Here is an 18,908-nt window from a genome sequence, read left to right as displayed (position 1 = left end):
TAAATGGACACAAGTTTAATAACAATACAAAGTTGAATGTAAGTTTATTTTGGAAAATAAATTTTTAACAATTTAATGTTATCATGTCTTTTTTTTTACATTTCTCATTTTGTTTCCACGTAATTGTAATCTTCTACATGTTTTAATCGCTTACACATTATCCCATGTAAGTGTGTTTGGACGGTTTAATTTGGATAATCCTGGTTTTTAACTGTAACGTTATGGAAGGTTTGAGATCATATTTAGATCAAAACCTAGAACTCGTTAAATTTCAAACCCTTAACTCGTTTTTCAGATCAGAAGTAGATTCCTAGGTTTATTAAGTGTAATAGACTTTAAACTTTTTACACTTATATGAAAATTTTCATCAGCAGAAAGGTTATAGATTAAGCTGCTTTTTTAAAAAATTTCTTAATTAAAATAACTCTTAGAAATACTATTACATTAACAGATAACATTACTTATCCAGGAGGCACCGTGTGGGGTGCGCGCCAGATATCAAAATACAAACTTGTTGTAACATTTATATCACAATCTATAAAACATAAGACACAATGCAATATAAGATCGTTAATCAAGCGAAGTGCGGCGCTCCTAATTTAGGAATTTTCATTTATCGTATTGTTACGTTGAATATGTTTGCAAATATTAAGTTCTTATAAGATTATCTTTAAAGTCATATATAAGGAGTTTATAAAACTTTAACTTAATCTTAACTTAACTTAAAATTTAAAATTAAGTTTAAAATTACGCTTGGTGTTAAAAATATTGTCTAGATTGCTCATTTTGTCTACTTTTTTAACGGGATACTTATTTAACGCCTGTTGGGCACAGGTACCCTGAAGGTGACTTAAGACCTTAATCATATCCCATAAGTTATTTTTTTTTGATTTTGAAAGTAGTCCATTTGTACATTCCAAAAACATTTAAATCCTTTTATGGTAGCTTTTTAAGAAAACTTAGTTACAATACTTGTTTAATCTAGAGATTATTACCCTCTGACTCATACTAAGACCCCTGAGAGTGGATCAAATGGCCGTTTAAAATTTGTTAGGTTATTTGTGCTATTGTATTGACACTTTGTGGATCGGATTCAGAAATAATTTCTGAAAACAACTTGGGTTTTCTAGTTTGAATTTAGACTAATTTATAATGTTTTAAAAGTTAGTTTTTTTTGTTGAGGAATATAAGATAAATTTACAGGAATAGTGTGGTTTTATAGAATGATCTTGGAACTTGGGATAAAAAATTCTAAGTAAAATAGTTTTTTTTCTAAAAAAGAAATATTTACTAAAGCATAAATACTACATTTAACTAAAGTTATAAAGTATATATACATACATACACGCTTTGTTTATATGTATCCCTTTAACTATAAATGCCTAGTATTGTAAACGCAGACAGCTCTTTGCAAGACTTCATTGAAATTAGCGTTGTGTTGTGTTACCTTTCGTATTTCCCAAAATTGTTTGAAGTCTTGATGAACTAATTCCAATGATTGTTCAGTCCAATATCCTAAACCTTTGGAAATATTGAAGATTAATACTTTTATATGTAAAAATCTAAAATGTTTTTAAATATACACTTACCAAACTTTCCTCCTTTCATTATAATAAACTCTTCAACATGATGCTCCACAATATGAACTTTAAGTGTAATATATGGAAATATGCCGGTTCTGGGACATAATCCTTTTCCTATACTTAAGGTCGATACCTTTGATGCGTTGACTTAGCTTTTATTCAAAAAAAATGTGTGCTGAAGTTATAAAAAAAATTTCTTACCGAAATAATATTTGTTTTCTTTCCGTGAAGTTATAAAATTTTTCTTGTCATAATCCGCAATGAAGCAGTAAAATATTCTTGTCAGGTTCAAACCTTTAAAATTTTCCAAGATGGCGTCTTATTCTAGACCATTAATTTAAAGCAGGAGGCTTAGGACAAGGTCTGCTTTTATAATGTCCAATAGCCAAGGTCTGTTTTTTTTGTTTGCCTAACTGCCTGCCTGCCTACGGTCATTCTATCCATTTTTTTGGCATTGAGTTCTTTTTGTTTATTTTGTTAGTTTGTTGGTTTGTTATTTTTAAAAAATAAAGTTTTTAAAAATTTCACCACAAGGTATTAATAATGCTTTGAAAGTCAAGACCTTCATTCAATTTTTTCAAGACATAAAGACACAAGTGACCGCAGTAAGAAGTATCACCAAACTGAATCCTTTCGCTGTTACAATAAACGGGACTTTTTAAATAACTAACCAATTCGACAAGAGGAGGCTGTGCATAAGAATCGAAACTATATTTTTTATCGCCGTCTTTGAACCAACATACCCAATGAAACCCTCCTGTGCTTGAATCTCCCGTGTTGATAATCCCGCATTCTTTTCTTCTTGACTTCTTCGGCAAATCGTCTCATAAAAACACCTCGAAAGCTTTTCAATTTCAACCGTTTAGCAGCCTTTATCAATTGAAAGTTGGTTAGAGCTTCATTAGGTAAAATAATTCCTTCTGCGTTAATCCATTGAAAGTCGATAATTTTTTTAAATTTATTAAAAAGTTTATCCAAGTTTTTTTTTTTAAAAAGGTGAAAGAAGTTTATAGAATAGCTCCTAAGAATGGGATGCTTGAGAAGGGTGAATTAGGCCCAAGAAGCAAACCAGAACCGGCATATTGATAACTTTTTCCATTTTTAATGAAGAGTCCGTCACCATGAACATTTTTAGTCCACGGAGTTATAAACAATCCGTTTCCACTTACAGTCTTCAACTTCATTCCTTTTCCGTTTTTGTTCAAGTAAACCACACCACGTCCAGCGATTTTATCAACCATAGCTGAACCTGCAGATGAAGCAAGTCCGCCTAATAAACCATTAGCAAGCACTGGAGCTGCACGAGATGCAAACATTCCTAATAAAGGTAAAAGAGCTCCAATGAATCCTCCTTCTACTTTAGAGTTGTGCATGAGTTGTTTTTTGCTGAGTTTAAGAGTGACACCTTTTCCATTGCTGTATGCTTTTTTAATTTTGTTGAGTTGCGCGTTAGTGATAGCGAGAACATGTTCACCGTCCAAGTCTTGATGAGAGAGCTTAATTCTAGCATCAGTTTTATCATGCGTTGCTTTCTTGATCTTATCAGCTTGATCTTGTGAGATGTTAAGTTTGATGTTTTGATAATTGCTCATTTTTTAAGCGTTGGAAAATTATTTATTTCACTTCTCGAATATGATATTGTATTGTAACATCCTCTCCACGAAAATCGACCAAATTTCCATTTTGACCAATGATGCGAGTAACCATTGTTGAAATTTCGAACAGCTTAACAGGAAGATAAATCAAATGCATTGGCCTCTCAATGATTTTAAATCCTGGACTAACATTTGGATAAAAGGAGTAAATGCAATTTAATTGGGTTCCATTAATATAGGATGATCCGATAACGTTGTTAACGATTCTGATGGTGTTGATGCTTGAAATTCTTACGATATGATCAGACTCGTATTTGGAATTGGAATTTAATTTTCTTTTAGTAAACCCTAAAACTGAAGCGATGCTGTTCTCCACGTTAAAGTCAATCAAATAATTCAAGCCAAGTTTAATGGTTGATTTTAAAGTATTAAGATTGATTCCAATTTGAAGGTTGTTTGGAGAGTAATTAATTTTATTCGTAATAATATAACTTCCGCGTTGGGCTGTTTTTATCGTGTTTAAAATAGACTTTTGCAAATACTCGTTGATGTCTTTAATGTTATAGCTTCCATCAGGAATGATAACGTTTTCCATATATAAAAGTTAAAATTGGTAATTCATGTTCATCTAACCAAAATGTAAAATATGGAGCACCCCAAGGTACAGTAACTGGATCCAAATCTCTTTAATATCTAGTTGTGAATACATTTCTAAATGGATGTGTGAATCATTCATAAACCAATCAAAAACAAAAATATTAATTATGGCACCACCTAACATTCAAAAAGATATTATTATTAAGGGTACTTTTGTTAACAAGAAATGCATTTGATTTGTTGATTCTGCAAAAAGTCTAGATGTGATACTCAACAATCAATTATCTTTAAAAACACAAATAAATAAGGTTGTTAAAAACTGTTACAATTTAATGAGAAATATACCCAAAATAAAACAATTCTTATCCCATAAAGATCTGTGCACCATAGTATGTTCATTATTACTTTCACAACTATATTATTGTAACTCCCTCTACTTAAACTTAATCACCACAAAAAAAGAAGCTTTAAAATGGTCTAGAAAACCTAATTATGAGAGAAACACCATTTTTGATGAAAACTTAATCGCGGTTCACATGAAGAAAACAAAAGTCTTTTATGATAAGCCTGTTTACTTGGGAATGTGCATCCTAGACATCAGCAAAACTCTCATGTTTGAGCACCACTACGACTACATGAAACCTAAATACGGTAATCGAGCAAAATTATTAATGACCGATACAGACTCGCTCTTTTACGAAATCGAAACGGAAGATTTTTACGAAGACATTGCTGATGATGTACTTGAAAAATTTGACACGAGCGAATTTGATAAAGAACATCCTGCCATTAAAAACGTTGGGTTTAAAGTGGATGAAAATAATAAGATCATTGGAATGTTCAAGGATGAAGCTGGAGGAAAGCAAATCACACAATTTGTTGGGCTTAGACCTAAGCTCTATTCTTACAAGATTCTTAAAGAAGAAAAAGATAAAGAAGAAAAAGACGATGAAAAGTATGGAAAAAAATACGGAGAAAGAAAATGCAAAGGTGTTAAAAATTGCATTGTTAAAAAGCATACCCAGCAAGCACACAACGTTGAAACAACGTTGAAATAACGTTGATCAACGTTGATCAACGTTATTTCAACGTTGTTTCAACGTTGTGTGCTTGCTGGGATATCACTCACCAAGATTACTACGACTGCTTGATGAATAAGAAAGAAAAGCTTGCAACCATGAACGTTATCTGATCTCATCTTCATGAAGTTTATACTGAAGAAATAAACAAAGTGGCTCTCAGCGCTAACGATGATAAAAGAATCATTTTAGATGACGGCATTCACACATTGGCTATTGGACATTATAAAAGCAGACCTTGTCCTGAGCCCTCCTTTAACTTGATGGATTATAATAAACTCTTTGGTCCGGAATAAGACGCCATCTTGGGAAATTTTAAAGATTTGAAGATTTTACAATAATATTTTACTACTTCATTGCGGATTTTGACAAGAAAAATTTTATAACTTCACGGAAATAAAACAAATATTATTGCGGTAAGATATTTTTTATGACTTCAGCACACTTTTTTTTTGAATAAAAGGTAAGTCAACGCATCAAAGGTATCGACCTTAAGTATAGGAAAAGGATTATGGCCCAGAACCGGCAAATTTCCATATATACTGTAATGTTTGTACCAAGATCTCTAAAGCTTTGTGAAAATCTTGTAATATATTCAGAATAGTTTGGATTTAATGTTTTCCCAAAACACCCATGAACAACATCGCTAAAGTCTCTCAAAGCTTTCATATACTTTCCACCAACAATATTGTGCTCATTCAAATAGATTTGAAAACGATCAAGTTTTCTTAGAAACTTGTTGAATCCATTTCCTTCTAACCTGTGTTTACCTTGATAAGGTACTCTGGCAAGATTAATTGTAGATAAATAAATATTTAAAAAATGAAATCCTTAATTAGTGCTCTCAAACAAGTTTTTTTCAATTAGTTTGAGAAGTTTGTCTACTATGCCTAGCAAAATATGTAACCCTGGTATATTGACAATTGATAAGATCTTTAATATTCAATAATAAACAATTGATAAGATCTTTAATATTCAATTGACAATTGAGCAAAAATTTTTCAAAAAACAAAGGGTTGCACCCTACATCACCAAATTCGCTGAAATTTGGCACAAAAGTGTAAAGATGTAAGTTAGGAAAGACTGAATATTTTTCAAAAATTTTTTATTCCTTGAAGAATTACAGCAACTTAAAGTTTGTTTGATTTTGACTGAAAAATGAGGGGGGAAAAGTGCCGGAAATGTGTCCTTTTACTATTACCCTTATAAGGTGCATGTAGTAATTTTGCAAAGCTAAAATTTGGTACCAAAGGAGTTTGAATCCTGTTTAATCTGAAAATTATAGATTTGTATCTCTCAAAACAACAAAATATAGTTTATTTCAACATCTACAAAACATTGACAAATATAACTCTAGAAAAAATCTGACTGATAGAAAAAACTTTTAGTTTTAATTTTCTTAAAGATTAGACATATATCTACTTTATGAACCAATTTTATTTTGGCCTTATGTTTTGCTGAGGAGTTATTGATGTTTTGGTTTTTCAATTTTTCTGAAGAAATTAAAAAAAAAATAAGTGAGCAAATTCATTTTGGCTTTGAACTAAATACAATTATATATATTTAAAACTAATAGCTATTTGTTCAAGCAAATGTTCTTTATAAATATTCTTTTTTTTTTTATTTTAATCATATTGTTTGTGTTCAAGTGTACTTTGCTCATTAGGAATATTGTATTGAAGATTTCTTCTATTTAAGTGTTTAGATTATAATTCCTCATTATAGTTTTATATGGATAACAAAATCAATTGTTCATTTGTAAATGATTATGGAGCTTGTTATAAACAATCATATACCTAAGTAAGAAATCTGATTGAAGATATTGACAGGAATGATCTTAAATTACTTGTAAAACGAACAAACTTGAAAGAAGAACAAATTACTAGTATATGCACACATCATCGTGATATGTTAATAGTGAGATATAAGAGTAATCAGAAAAGTTGCTGTAATCCATTTCTGACTCACAAAAAAAGCGTGTAGAGGTAAAAGTTTATCCATTTACATTTTAATGGGTAATACCATTTTTAATAAGTTGTTTATTAGGATTTGTTCATTGTTTTATAATAATAGTATAATTAATGTTATAGTATTTGAGTAATATAGTACATTTTCTTTTCAGCATCTCTACGTGTGATTACAATGCATACTGTATTAGAAGCAGAAACCATAGGTTTAAATCTTACACCTGGAAAAAAGTTGTGTCCAAGCTATCGAAGTAAAGTTATGAAACATTTATTAAAAAGTATGAGTGAAAATGATGAAGATTTTGATATTGTTAGTGAAACATCCATTTAAAATAAAAAAGAGGGTGTAAATACACACTTTACAGTTGCTGGAATATCTCCTATTAAGGTCAAAGGATTGCATAAGTCAGGTAAAATTAAAGAAAGTAAACGAAAATTGACAGCATTAACAACCTCCATTAAAAAAAAAAGTAGCCACTTCCCTTAATATACCATAAGAAAGTTTTGAAGAACAGTCAAGTTTCGGTAATGAGTATATGGAAAAGGCAAACTTGTTTGATAACATGATGGTATTGTTAGCTAATAAAATTGCAGAGTCTACAGCAACATCTAAAAAAATACAACTGACAACACTTGCTCCAGCTGACTGGTCAATAAAAATAGTTTCTGAAACATTACATGTAACAAATTATGTAGCTCGAACTGCACATAAATGTTATGAATACGTTAAAAAAAGAGAATACTACTGCTTTACAATAATAACAGAACTATATTTCATTGTAACCCTTATATCTCTCTCATCAGTTCACAAATCAACAAGTACACGTTTATCACTCCTCACTCTCGGTCCGTACCGGAACAATCCCGACACACCGCACTTCGACACTCCACCGGAATCCGGATTACACAGTTACAACAATCCTCCACCCATAAATCATTCATACTGTTCTAAATATGCTGGTCTACGACAGGTTCGACCTGACCTTCGGTTTTTTGTAGAAATGGGCTCAGAAGATGACTCAGGTTGTTCACAAGGTCTTTCGGGACCAACGTTTTCACTTTCAAACTGTTCACATGCTCTGTTGGGATTAGTATCCTTGTTAATCGGTTCACATTCATCATACATGCCATCACTCGGAACTGATGTTTCGGTTGTTTCAGGTATTTGATTGTTCAACAAAGGACTATTCATGCCCTCTGCTGTTTTAACTAAAGGTTTGATGCAATCTTTCACGTGACGTTTAATAATCTGATCTATATGTCTAATCTGGATACGACCATCCGATGTCAACACTTTATAGTTAACCTTTCCCACTGCCGATACAATAATGGCTGAGATCCACTTCTCCCCCCCCCCCCCAATATAATTCCTTACATAAACAAGGTCTTCGGGTTGAAAGAATCGACTTTTATTACTGAAAATACCTAGAAGTTGTTTTTCCTTGATCTTGGTGATGGCTTCAGGAAGTAGCATCGACAATGGATTTCTTAATCTTCTACCTAATAAAAGTTCAGCTGGAGAAACTCCAGTTGTAGAATGTGGCGTTAAGCGATATTTAAAAAGAAAGCGACACAATTGCATCTCAACATCACTCTCTTGAAAAGTTTTTAAAGAGTTCTTAAACGTTTGAACCATTCGTTCTGCTTGACCATTTGAGGCTGGATGATACGGTGCTGCATAGACTGGTTTGATATTATTTGAAGACAAAAACTGTTTATATTCTTCACTTGAAAACCCAGATCCATTATCACTAACAATAACCCTAGGTATACCATGGGTTGAAAACAATCTCCTGAGTACCCTAACCGTTGTTTTGGCTTCAGTGCTTTTCACATTTTCCACTTCAATCCATTTTGAGAAACTGTCAACTACTACTAGGAATATTTTCCCATTTATTTGACCTGCATGATCAATATGTAACCTCTCCCATGTTCTACTTGGATATTCCCACGGATGTGACTCAGTTAATGGACACTTCTGATTTCTTTGACATGTCTCACAATTTTTTACTTTGTTCTCAATTTCGGAATCGATTCCGGGCCACCAGACATAACTTCTAGCTAAAGCTTTCATTTTACTCACTCCTGGATGAACATCATGTAACTCTTCCAATACTGTTTCTCGTAACACTCTAGGCACCACTACTCTTCGCCCCCACAACAAACAACCTCCCTCTGTTGACAACTCAGAAAACCTAGATGTATATGGTTTCAGCTCCATTTTACTATCTTCCATCATTAATCTTCCATCTAACACTTTATTTAGAACCACTCCTAATATGGGATCCTTGTATGTGGCTATCCTCAACTGTTTCTCTGTAATAGGGGTTCTTACTAGCTCCATCATAGCCACATCCATGGTCTTTAATCGTGACTTTTCCCTCGATGCATCTAATGGTAAACGGCTTAAACCATCTGCCGCTGCATTCCTTTTACCAGGACAATATAGTAGTTTATAATCATATGCTGACAGTAGCAGGGCCCAGCGTAATATTCTTGGAGCAGCTCTTGCAGGAAGTTCCTTATTTTCTGAAAATAGCCCCAGCAGAGGTTTATGGTCAGTGTACAAAGTAAACTTGTGCCCATATAAAAACTGATGAAATTTTTTTACAGCAAAAACTAAAGCTAATCCTTTCTTTTCAATTTGGGCATAATTTCGTTCAACCATACTTAATGTTCTTGAAGCAAAGCTAACAGGTTTTTTACTACCATCCTCCTGCTCTTGGCTCAGAACAGCTCCCATACCATGTGGACTGGCATCACAGTGAACTATGATTTTTTTTGATGGATCAAAGTGGGCTAACAATGGTGCATTGCATAATAAAGTTTTAACTTTTTGAAAAGCTTCCTCGCTATTTTTACTCCATTTCCAAAATACATTCTTCCTCAACAAATTATGGAGCGGTTCTGTAATGGAAGCCATCCTAGGTAAGTAGGCATTGTAATAGTTAGCCATGCCTAAAAATGTTCTTAACTCTTTGACATTAGTGGGTCTAGGAACATCCTTGACTGCTTCCACATTTTGTGGTGTTGGTCTGCAACCTTCTTGGCTGATTATAAAACCACAGAATACCACTTCAGGTTGCATGAAAGAGCACTTAGATACTTTTAGAGTTAGTCCTGATTCCTTTAATATTCTTAATACAGATTCTAAATTGCTTAAATGCTCTTTGTCAGTTTTTCCAGAAATGAGTATATCATCCACTCGTACTTTCACAAATGGTAACCTGCCCAACCTTCTATCCATTTCTCTTTGAAAGATCCCAGTTGCACTATGAACACCAAACTGAAGACGAGTCGGCTGATATAAACCTTGATATGTATTTATTGTTAGAAGTTCTTGTGAGGCTTCATCTAATTGAAGTTGCTGATATGCCTGGGACAAGTCGAGCTTGGTATATTTCTGCCCTCCTGCAATAGTGGCTAACTGATCAGTAGTGTTTGGTATTGGATAGGTATCTAGAGGGGCAGACTGATTTATTGTAACTTTATAATCCCCACATATACGCAACGGACCCAAAGGATCTTTTGAATTCTTTAGAACAGGCACTATGGGTGCTGCCCATTTTGAATACTGGACTCTTTTCCAAACCCCTTGTTCTTCCAAGCGATCAAGCTCTTGTTCAATCCTAGTCCTCAAAGCATACGGTACTGGTCTTGGTTTAAAAAACTTTGGTTGTGCATCTTTACGTATGGGTATGTGACATTTAAAATCTTTTAGGCATCCTAAATTATCACTAAACACTTCTGGAAATTTCGCTACTAATGCTTCTACCCTCGAATCAAACCCATTGCAAACATTAACATTTCTCATTCCTTTACACAATTCCATCCATTCTAGGTTCAGTATCTGAATCCAATCTCTTCCCATTAATGTGGGGACATTTCCTTTAACTACAGTTATAGGTAAACTGCAAGATTGTCCTTTATAATCTACTTCAACAAACCCTATTCCTTCTGGTCTAACAAGTTCTCCTGTATAAGTCTTTAACATTACTTCAGACCTTCTTAGTCTTTCATTATTTCCTTTTATTCTTCTATAAGCTGAAACACCTATTACAGAAACAGCAGCCCCTGTGTCAACTTCCATTTCAACCTCTTTACCATTGATTTTTACATTAACCATAACTGGTCCATTCACCCTCTCAGATTCCTCACCTATTGAATACAAGGCTAAAAAATCACTTTTATTTTCATTTGCATCAGCAGTGTTTCCTTTGGTTAATCCCTCATAAACTTCAATTTGTTTCACTCCTAATTTCTTCTCCTTCCTACCATCAAATTCTTTTTTTTCTGATCGACATCTTCTTTTAATATGTCCAATTCTGCTACATGCGTGACACTTTGAGTTGCGAAAATGGCAATGGTTTGCCAGGTGACCTGTGTAGCCACATCGAAAACATTCTCTATTTTCATCAAGTTTTTTCCAAGTATCCATCTTGTGTACTTCATCTTGTTCTATAGGGCCTTCTTTAGTACCATGAATAGCCTTAGCATCTCTATATGCTGCTTCATATGCTCTTGCTGTGTCTAGTGCTGTCTCCAATGTTAAATTTTTGATGGTTAATAACTTTTGCTGAACATTTTCATTGTTTAATCCACATACAAACCTATCTCTTAAGTAATCATTTAATTTCTCACTAAATTCACAATACTCTGATAGTCTGCGTAAATCCATGATATATTCATTTATTGATTCCGCCTCTTTCCTATCTCGTTTATAAAATTGGAATCGTTGTGCAATAAAGTTTGGGGTAGGTTTTAAGTGATTCCTCATAAGCATTATTATCTGAGTAAAAGTTTTATTCTTAGTGTCATTTTCGCACAAACTACGAATAAGTTTGTATGCAGGTCCTCCAACAGTTGATAAAAACACTGCTTTTTGTAGTTCTGCATCTTTAATAGTATTAGCCAGTAAATAATTTTCAAACCGTTCTATGTATTCAATAAAATCATCCTTTTTTAAATCAAAACTCGATATATTAGCCAAATGCATCATTTTCACTTCGTCGCCAATTGTTATGAATACGTTAAAAAAAGAGAATACTACTGCTTTAAAATAATAACAGAACCAAAGCCGGATTAAGGGTCTTGGGGGCCGGGAGCCGAAAAATATTTGGGGCCCCATTCCTAAAAAAGTGTATTTAAAAATTAATGCAAAAAACATAAGGAACTTTTTTATTTAAATAGAAACTTTTCTTGCTTTTTTATTTGCAAAATCAATTACAACATCTTGAAAATTTATATTTTTTAACAGTGTTCTTTCAATTGTCATTAAACAAAGAGCATTTAAACGATCATTTAACATTGAGGAACGGAGATCATTCTTAACTATTGCCATTTTTTGAAAATGCTCTCTCTGCACTACAATTAGTAATGGAAAGAGTAAGAAAAATCCAATATGCAATGTCAACATTGGGAAAAACTGATTCTAACTTATTCCTACGAATTGCTTGTAAACATTCAAGTGCTGATATATTCTTCTCATTAGACAATTTCTTCATAATTTGTTGATGAAATGTATGAAACATTTCCTCTGCCCTGGTTTCCTCGGCTTTCTAAGTGTTTAGCAAGGAATGGATCAAATTTTGCTAAGAACTCTAAGGCCCCGAGAAAATTTCCATTTCTGAAGTCACCTATTTCTTCTGAATCACCTCTAAGAGCTAGTTATCGACTGCACAAAAACTTCAAGCATTCAACAACTCTTCTCAGAACTTCCCTCCAGTAACGCTTTTCATCCTCCGACTGCTGTTTTAAATGAATATCAATTTTTCCTTTTAATGTAACTTTGACTGCATCAGAATGCTGCTTGCTTTGTTCGTGTCTATGTATAGAACGCAGTCCATGTGCCCAGTCGTTGAATCCAGATCTAAAATTGTCGTATGAATCTTGAAAAAGCAAGCAGAAGAAACAAATTATTTTTCCTGTGGATGGTGAATAAATAAGCCACTCTCTCTTTCGAATTTCACCATTTTTCAACTTAAAAGAAAAATAGATAAGAGATCAGCACTTTATTTTGTTGTTTGTTACTTTTTTAGATTTTTCAAAACTTTTGCCTTCAACATTTTGATCAGGAATTTCTTTTATAGATATCCAGTAGCGCTGTGCTTCTTTCAAATCCGTCCACAATGCTGGGTCAGATTGACATATTAACAAACTGGACTAAAACAAAAAACAACGGTGCAGCTTAAGTTAACGATTAGATATAATAATGCGTTTAATAATATTATTCATAATAAAAATAATAACAATAATAATAACAACAATAACAAAAGAAATAATAATGGTACTAACAATAATAACAATAAATTTAACTACTTATTCCTTCCTCTAAATTCCAAGGTATTCTTACATTGCCATATGACACATTTTCTTGCTGCGCTGTTGAATTGGATAACACCGATACATTGTTCATTGAAGAATTATCTGTTACGTTCTGCAATTGTGAACTTTCTGCAGTTGGGTTTGATTCAGTTGACAAACATTGATTCTCCTCTAATGCTTTATCAGGAGATCGAAAAAAATTAGTCAAGTTTGGGATTTTTTTTAATATTGTTTGCTGTCTGTCACATTTATTTTTTTTCAGTTTGAGTTTTAAATTTCCGCTTAGATATTTTCTGTACATTATTGTCCAATTATTGCAAAAATAATTGTAATCTTAATTTGTAACTCTATTGTGGTAAAAAAAAAAAAAAAAAAGAAGTAAAAAACTAATATTTCAAAAAATATATAAAATATTTAATACATATTTACCAATAAATATAAAAAAATAAAAAAACAAACAATTATTAGTTTAAGTGATATTATTTGTTCTCAAATAAAGTAAAAAATTCAAATCAAAATGTCAATTCGCATTTCTTGATAAATAATTAAGCAGTTTAGTATTTAACTTGTATCCGTTTATTTCACTTTTTCAAGTAAGTAAAAAAAGATAAAAATTGTTCGAACTTTTTTCCAATACAGTTTGAACGTGTTCAAGTTCGAACTTTTTTTTAAAAGTTTAGAGTTTTTATTTTTAATTACATGAGAAGTTAATGGAATTAATTTGATTAGAAATTATCAAAATTATTTCCTTAGAAATTAATAAAATTAATTTAGAATGTTAAGTCATATATAATAAAAAAAATAATATAAACGTTAAAAATCGGGGGCCCCACTGATACCTTAATTTTTGGGGGCCGGGCGCCTAGGCTCCCAGGAACCCGGGTTAATCCGGCATTGAACAGAACTATATTTCATTGTAACCCTTATATCTCTCTCATCAGTTCACAAATCAGCAAGTACACGTTTTTCACTCCTCACTCTCGGTCCGTACCGGAACAATCCCGACACACCGCACTTCGACACTCCACCGGAATCCGGATTACACAGTTACAACAATAAATTAGCATTAGAAAAAGGTATTTTAGCCATGCCTAATCCTAAATTAGGGAAAGTTCTTCCTGATGTAACAGTTCAACTGGTTAAGTCTTTTTATGAAGATGATGAACATAGTCGTATAATGCCTGGTAAAAAGGATTATGTAAGCATAAAGAAAAATGTTCACATGCAAAAACGTTTGCTATTATGTAATTTAAAGGAATTGTTTGTTGCTTTCAAAACCATGGACCCAGAAATAAAAATAGGATTTTCAAGGTTTTGCACATTGCGACAAAAATGGTGTATTACTGCTGGTGCTTCAGGAACACATTCAGTATGTGTCTGTACTATTCATCAGAATTTAAAACTGCTTTTACATCCTCTTGGTGTGACATACAAAGAACTGTTACCTTATATTGTATGTGACATGACTAATAAAGACTGTATGATGTGTAAATGTGAAAGATGCCCAGCAACTATGAATGCATTGGTTGAAAAACTTTATAATTTAATTGCAGAGTTTGAAGATGACGATGAAGTAGAATTTGATCAGTTGACAACAACAAATAGGTCAAACTTAACACATAACAAAGAGCCAGTGTCTCAATACATTGACTTAGTATGTAAAAAACTGACTAAACTTGCACCACACTCATATTTACCTAAGAATCAAGCATCATACCTGAGATCAAGAAAGAAAGATATGAATGAGTTAACATCATTATTTCTGGGTGATTTTTCAGAAAACTATAAATTTGTAGTTCAGGATGAAGTACAAAGCTTTTATTGGACAAATTTACAATGTACACTACATCCTGTGATTATCTATTTCAAAGAAGAAGGTTTTCTCAATCACAAATCTTATTGTATTATTTCAGATGATATGATACATGGTGTGAACATGGTTTACAAAATTATTGATGTTGTCAGCAATGATATTAAAACAAATCTACCTCAGATAAAAAATATTGAATACTTTTCGGATGGGTGTGCAGGTCAATACAAGAATTGTAAAAATATTTTGAATCTTTGTTTTCATCTTGAAGATTTTGGTCTTTCTGCTAAATGGAACTTTTTTGCAACTAGTCACGGTAAGCAACCTTGTGATGGGATAGATGGTACAGTCAAACGTTTAGCAACACTAGCAAGCTTGCAAAGAGATATGGGTAATCAAATTTTATCTCCACAAGCAATGTTCAAATATTGCAATGAAAATGTTGAAGGTGTACATTTCATTTATATATCATCAGAAGATTTAACTTTGGTGAGAAACACTCTTAAGGAATGATTGGATACTGCAAATACCATACCTGGAACACGTAGGTTCCATCAGTTTGTACCACTTGGCCATCAAAAGGTTAAAATATATATATTTAATATACCTTTTATCATCTTTAAAAAATATGCATAATTTTTATTGATAAACTCGAATAGATTTTTTATTTGTGTGGAATCATCCTCAAAAGTATTTTTGCTTTATTTTGGACTTTGTTTTATTTTGAAACATCCCTGTAACAACTGTAAACTTAGTACCAGGTGATTATGCCTGTGTTTCCTATGAGCAAAAGTGGTGGATTTAGCCAAAGACGACTTGAAAAAAATTGTTTTCTTTAGGAAATAGAGATTTTTTATATTTAAACTAATTTCAAGTTTGTTGAGTCTGATATGTCCTATCCATACCTTTTTTAACCTTTTATTTTTTGTACAATTTATAAATAATGTGAATGAAAAGCATATATAAAATCACTTAAATTGAGTATTCATTTTTCAAAAGGTTTTTTTATACCTTATTATTTTCTAAAAAATTGATAAAAATAATTAAGTCACTAAACTATTAATTTCTAATTTGATTAATTTTTAGAAAATTGGGATAGATTGGCTGATTTTTAAAATATCAAAAAATTTTGTGTTCATATCAAACCTTAACAACTCCTCAAGTAAACGTAAGGCCAAAACAAAATTGATTCATAAAGTAGATATATGTCTAATCTTTAAGAAAATTAAAACCAAAAGTTTTTTCTATCAGTCAGATTTTTTCTAGAGTTATATTTGTCAATGCTCTTTTTTATTATAATTAGTTGGTGCGTTTTGTAGATGTTGAAATAAACTATATTTTGTTGTTTTGAGAGATACAAATCTATAATTTTCAGATTAAACAGGATTCAAACTCCTTTGGTACCAAATTTTAGGTTTGCAAAATTACTACATGCACCTTATAAGGGTAATAGTAAAAGGACACATTTCCGGCACTTTTCCCCCCTCATTTTTCAGTCAAAATCAAACAAACTTCAAGTTGCTGTAAATCCTAAACAGATAAGAATTTTATAAAAAAAATTTACAGTCTTTCCTAAGTTATGTGTCTAAACATTTGTGCCAAATTTCAGAAAGTTTGGTGATGTAGGGTGCAGATTTTTGTTTTTTTTGTGTTTTTTGAAAAATTTTTACCCAATTGATAAGATCTTTAATATTCAATTAATTGTCTTCATTGTACAATTTCCAGTCAATAAAGGAGGATTAACTACGTTACTAAAATATTTAGCTTTTGCAATGTTTCCTCCAGCAGCCATCCATTTATTATATCACTCACACAGAGAAGTTAGAGAATATGACTCAGCTCTCAGCATACTAGGTGATTCTGTTTCACAAAATGGACAAGGATGCTTTGAAGCTGCTGACTGCTTTCCAACCATCAGCAGAAGAACCTTTAGATCTTCTGAAATAGAGTAATCCAGAGAGTTAAGTTTTAATTTATCCAACAACATTTTTATGTTTGCATAATTTTCATCAATAGTTTTGTGAACACTAGTAAACTTAAAATCTTTACATCCATACTCATCAGAATATTTCAGTCTTTTCTTTTCACTTGAATGTGCATCAAGCTCTGGCTTCAATGTAATTGATAAGGTAACCTTTAGATAGCCTTGCCCTCCATCTACCCCAATCTTAACATCTACATTATCTGGTTCAAGAGATCTATGTTGTAAAACCGTTGCAACAAACTCATCAACATTATTGCATATTACACCAGGAACAGTTCTTTTGATGCATAAACATTCACAAAACAACTTAAATTCAGTATGTTGATTTATTTTATGTTATCAACTTAATCAAAATATAAAACTATTATGTTGCATTAAAATCATTTTATTATAATATATTACTATTTTAGAGCTTTTTAGTGGAGCTAAAATCAAAGTAAACAAAGTATAGATATGTTTTATTTATACCGCTTTGTGCTTATCCCCGATATCCTGTTTAGACTGAATCAGCATAAGCTCAGCATCAAACAAAGACAATAGATTTTTATTTTCTTCTGTTAACTTTTTGGAAAAACAAGGCTCAACAGATTTTCTGCTCCCATTCTTTCTTAAAAATTGAGCAATCTCTAACATCTTATAGTCACTAGTAAATTGAAATGTTAAAAACAATCAACATTTTTTAAAGTAATGCATATTTTTTGAATTCTGTAGTAAACAATATATACCTTGTATGAAATTTGCTTTGTAGTTGTTTCAGCTTTGAGAGAGAAAAGTAAGGTGTTTTTGGTTCAACTACTCCAACAGAAACAACAAGTCTCTTAGGGCCAAAGGTGTTCAATTTTATTTCTGTGTCATTGGTTACTAAATTGTTGATTGTGGTTGATAAAACTTTTCAGGTGAGGTAGATTGTACAAAATGCACCAAATTCTTTTGCTTAGCTAACTTTGTGCAAGGATGTTTAATACCTTTTCCTATAAGTTGAAAACAACTTCTGCAAAGAACAAAGTTTTCATTGGTTGCAGAAAAACTCACATTATTTTGAATGTGATCTACATCTTTATTAGTTTCACATAAAACCATTGGTGGAGGAGTTGCCATTTTAGTACCATTTGTACGCCCATTAACACAAATAAAACATTCACATTTCCCACCTCGAATAACTCTGTATTAAGACCTAAATGTAACAAGAAATTAGTTTTTTAAATGTAAACATAATATTGTTTACAAGAAAAATAATAATGAAAAAATTAACTAGTTTTTATTGGCTTATTTTTTATTAGAAAAAACATACCTTTGTACTTAGGTCGAGCGGTGAATAAAAAGCTTTTTGAATCTGCTTTTTCTAAACTCACAAGATTTTTCCTACAATTTGAACATAACATTTTAGGCAGATGAGGGTTTTCAACAGAGAAGTTTTCCCAAAAAAATCTCTTGATAAGATTTTCATAACTTTTTCCTTGTTGTGGGCATGAATTACTACATTTGGTTTGAATGCATCTTAAATAATTGCCTTTTTTCAAACAGCATATACAAAAGCATTTTAAAAACTCGTTATGATCTTTAGCAAAGTATGGCATTTCTTTTCTTTTCTTGAGAAATAATTTTTATATTTTCAAATTAATTACTTACTTTAAGTTAATTACTGTGCATTCAAATTGAAATACACAGTAATTTTATAATTATACTCGCTGTTGTAACTAAAGTTTTTATTATTATTTAAGTCTTTTGTTGACAACAAATAAGATAATAATAACAACGGGTGACAAATAAAAAATGAGGCTGGATTTAAAGACATCTCTTTTAAGGTATAAGGTAAAACAAAAAGAAAAATTTTTTAGAAAGTATTTTTATTCTAGTTTTTAAATATTTAATCTCTTTTTATTTTTTTTATAGAAAAATGAATAAAAAAATTAGTTCAAAAGAAGAAGAAATTAGAAAATGTGTGTATGAATTTTATTTAAATTACAGA

General features: G+C 31.7%; 2 protein-coding genes and 2 pseudogenes across 4 annotated transcripts; 1 reads left to right on the top strand and 3 right to left on the bottom strand.

The window, feature by feature from the left end:
• Nucleotides 1-1,372: 1,372 nt before the first annotated feature.
• LOC149881213 (uncharacterized) lies at nt 1,373-17,209 on the bottom strand (annotated as a pseudogene). The gene is made up of 4 exons (XR_016445517.1): nt 16,664-17,209; nt 5,406-5,790; nt 1,590-1,661; nt 1,373-1,521 (listed from the first exon to the last, which is right to left on the bottom strand). The product of XR_016445517.1 is annotated as an uncharacterized LOC149881213 (transcript).
• Nucleotides 6,478-15,439, top strand: LOC149881214 (uncharacterized; annotated as a pseudogene). Its single transcript, XR_016445518.1, has 4 exons — nt 6,478-6,839; nt 6,977-7,535; nt 9,810-9,812; nt 14,210-15,439. The product of XR_016445518.1 is annotated as an uncharacterized LOC149881214 (transcript).
• Nucleotides 12,284-13,446, bottom strand: LOC145188486 (uncharacterized). Its single transcript, XM_090069094.1, has 2 exons — nt 13,174-13,446; nt 12,284-12,983 (listed from the first exon to the last, which is right to left on the bottom strand). Exons 1-2 carry the CDS (start codon nt 13,444-13,446, stop codon nt 12,825-12,827), a joined length of 432 nt encoding a protein of 143 aa, XP_089925220.1. The 3' UTR covers nt 12,284-12,824.
• A 779-nt stretch (nt 17,210-17,988) lies between the features above and the next one.
• Nucleotides 17,989-18,516, bottom strand: LOC149881212 (uncharacterized). Its single transcript, XM_090068448.1, has 2 exons — nt 18,231-18,516; nt 17,989-18,113 (listed from the first exon to the last, which is right to left on the bottom strand). The coding sequence occupies exons 1-2, from the start codon at nt 18,514-18,516 to the stop codon at nt 17,989-17,991; spliced, it is 411 nt and encodes a 136-aa protein (XP_089924574.1).
• Nucleotides 18,517-18,908: the final 392 nt, after the last annotated feature.

This window comes from Hydra viridissima, unplaced genomic scaffold (genome assembly GCF_058129835.1).
Source record: "Hydra viridissima isolate aposymbiotic clone 2 unplaced genomic scaffold, HvirCarnegie_v1 scaffold_12, whole genome shotgun sequence".
Classification (NCBI taxonomy): domain Eukaryota; kingdom Metazoa; phylum Cnidaria; class Hydrozoa; order Anthoathecata; family Hydridae; genus Hydra; species Hydra viridissima.
The sequence above is the reverse complement of the archived record's forward strand: the minus strand, read 5'-3'. Positions and strand labels throughout refer to the sequence as shown.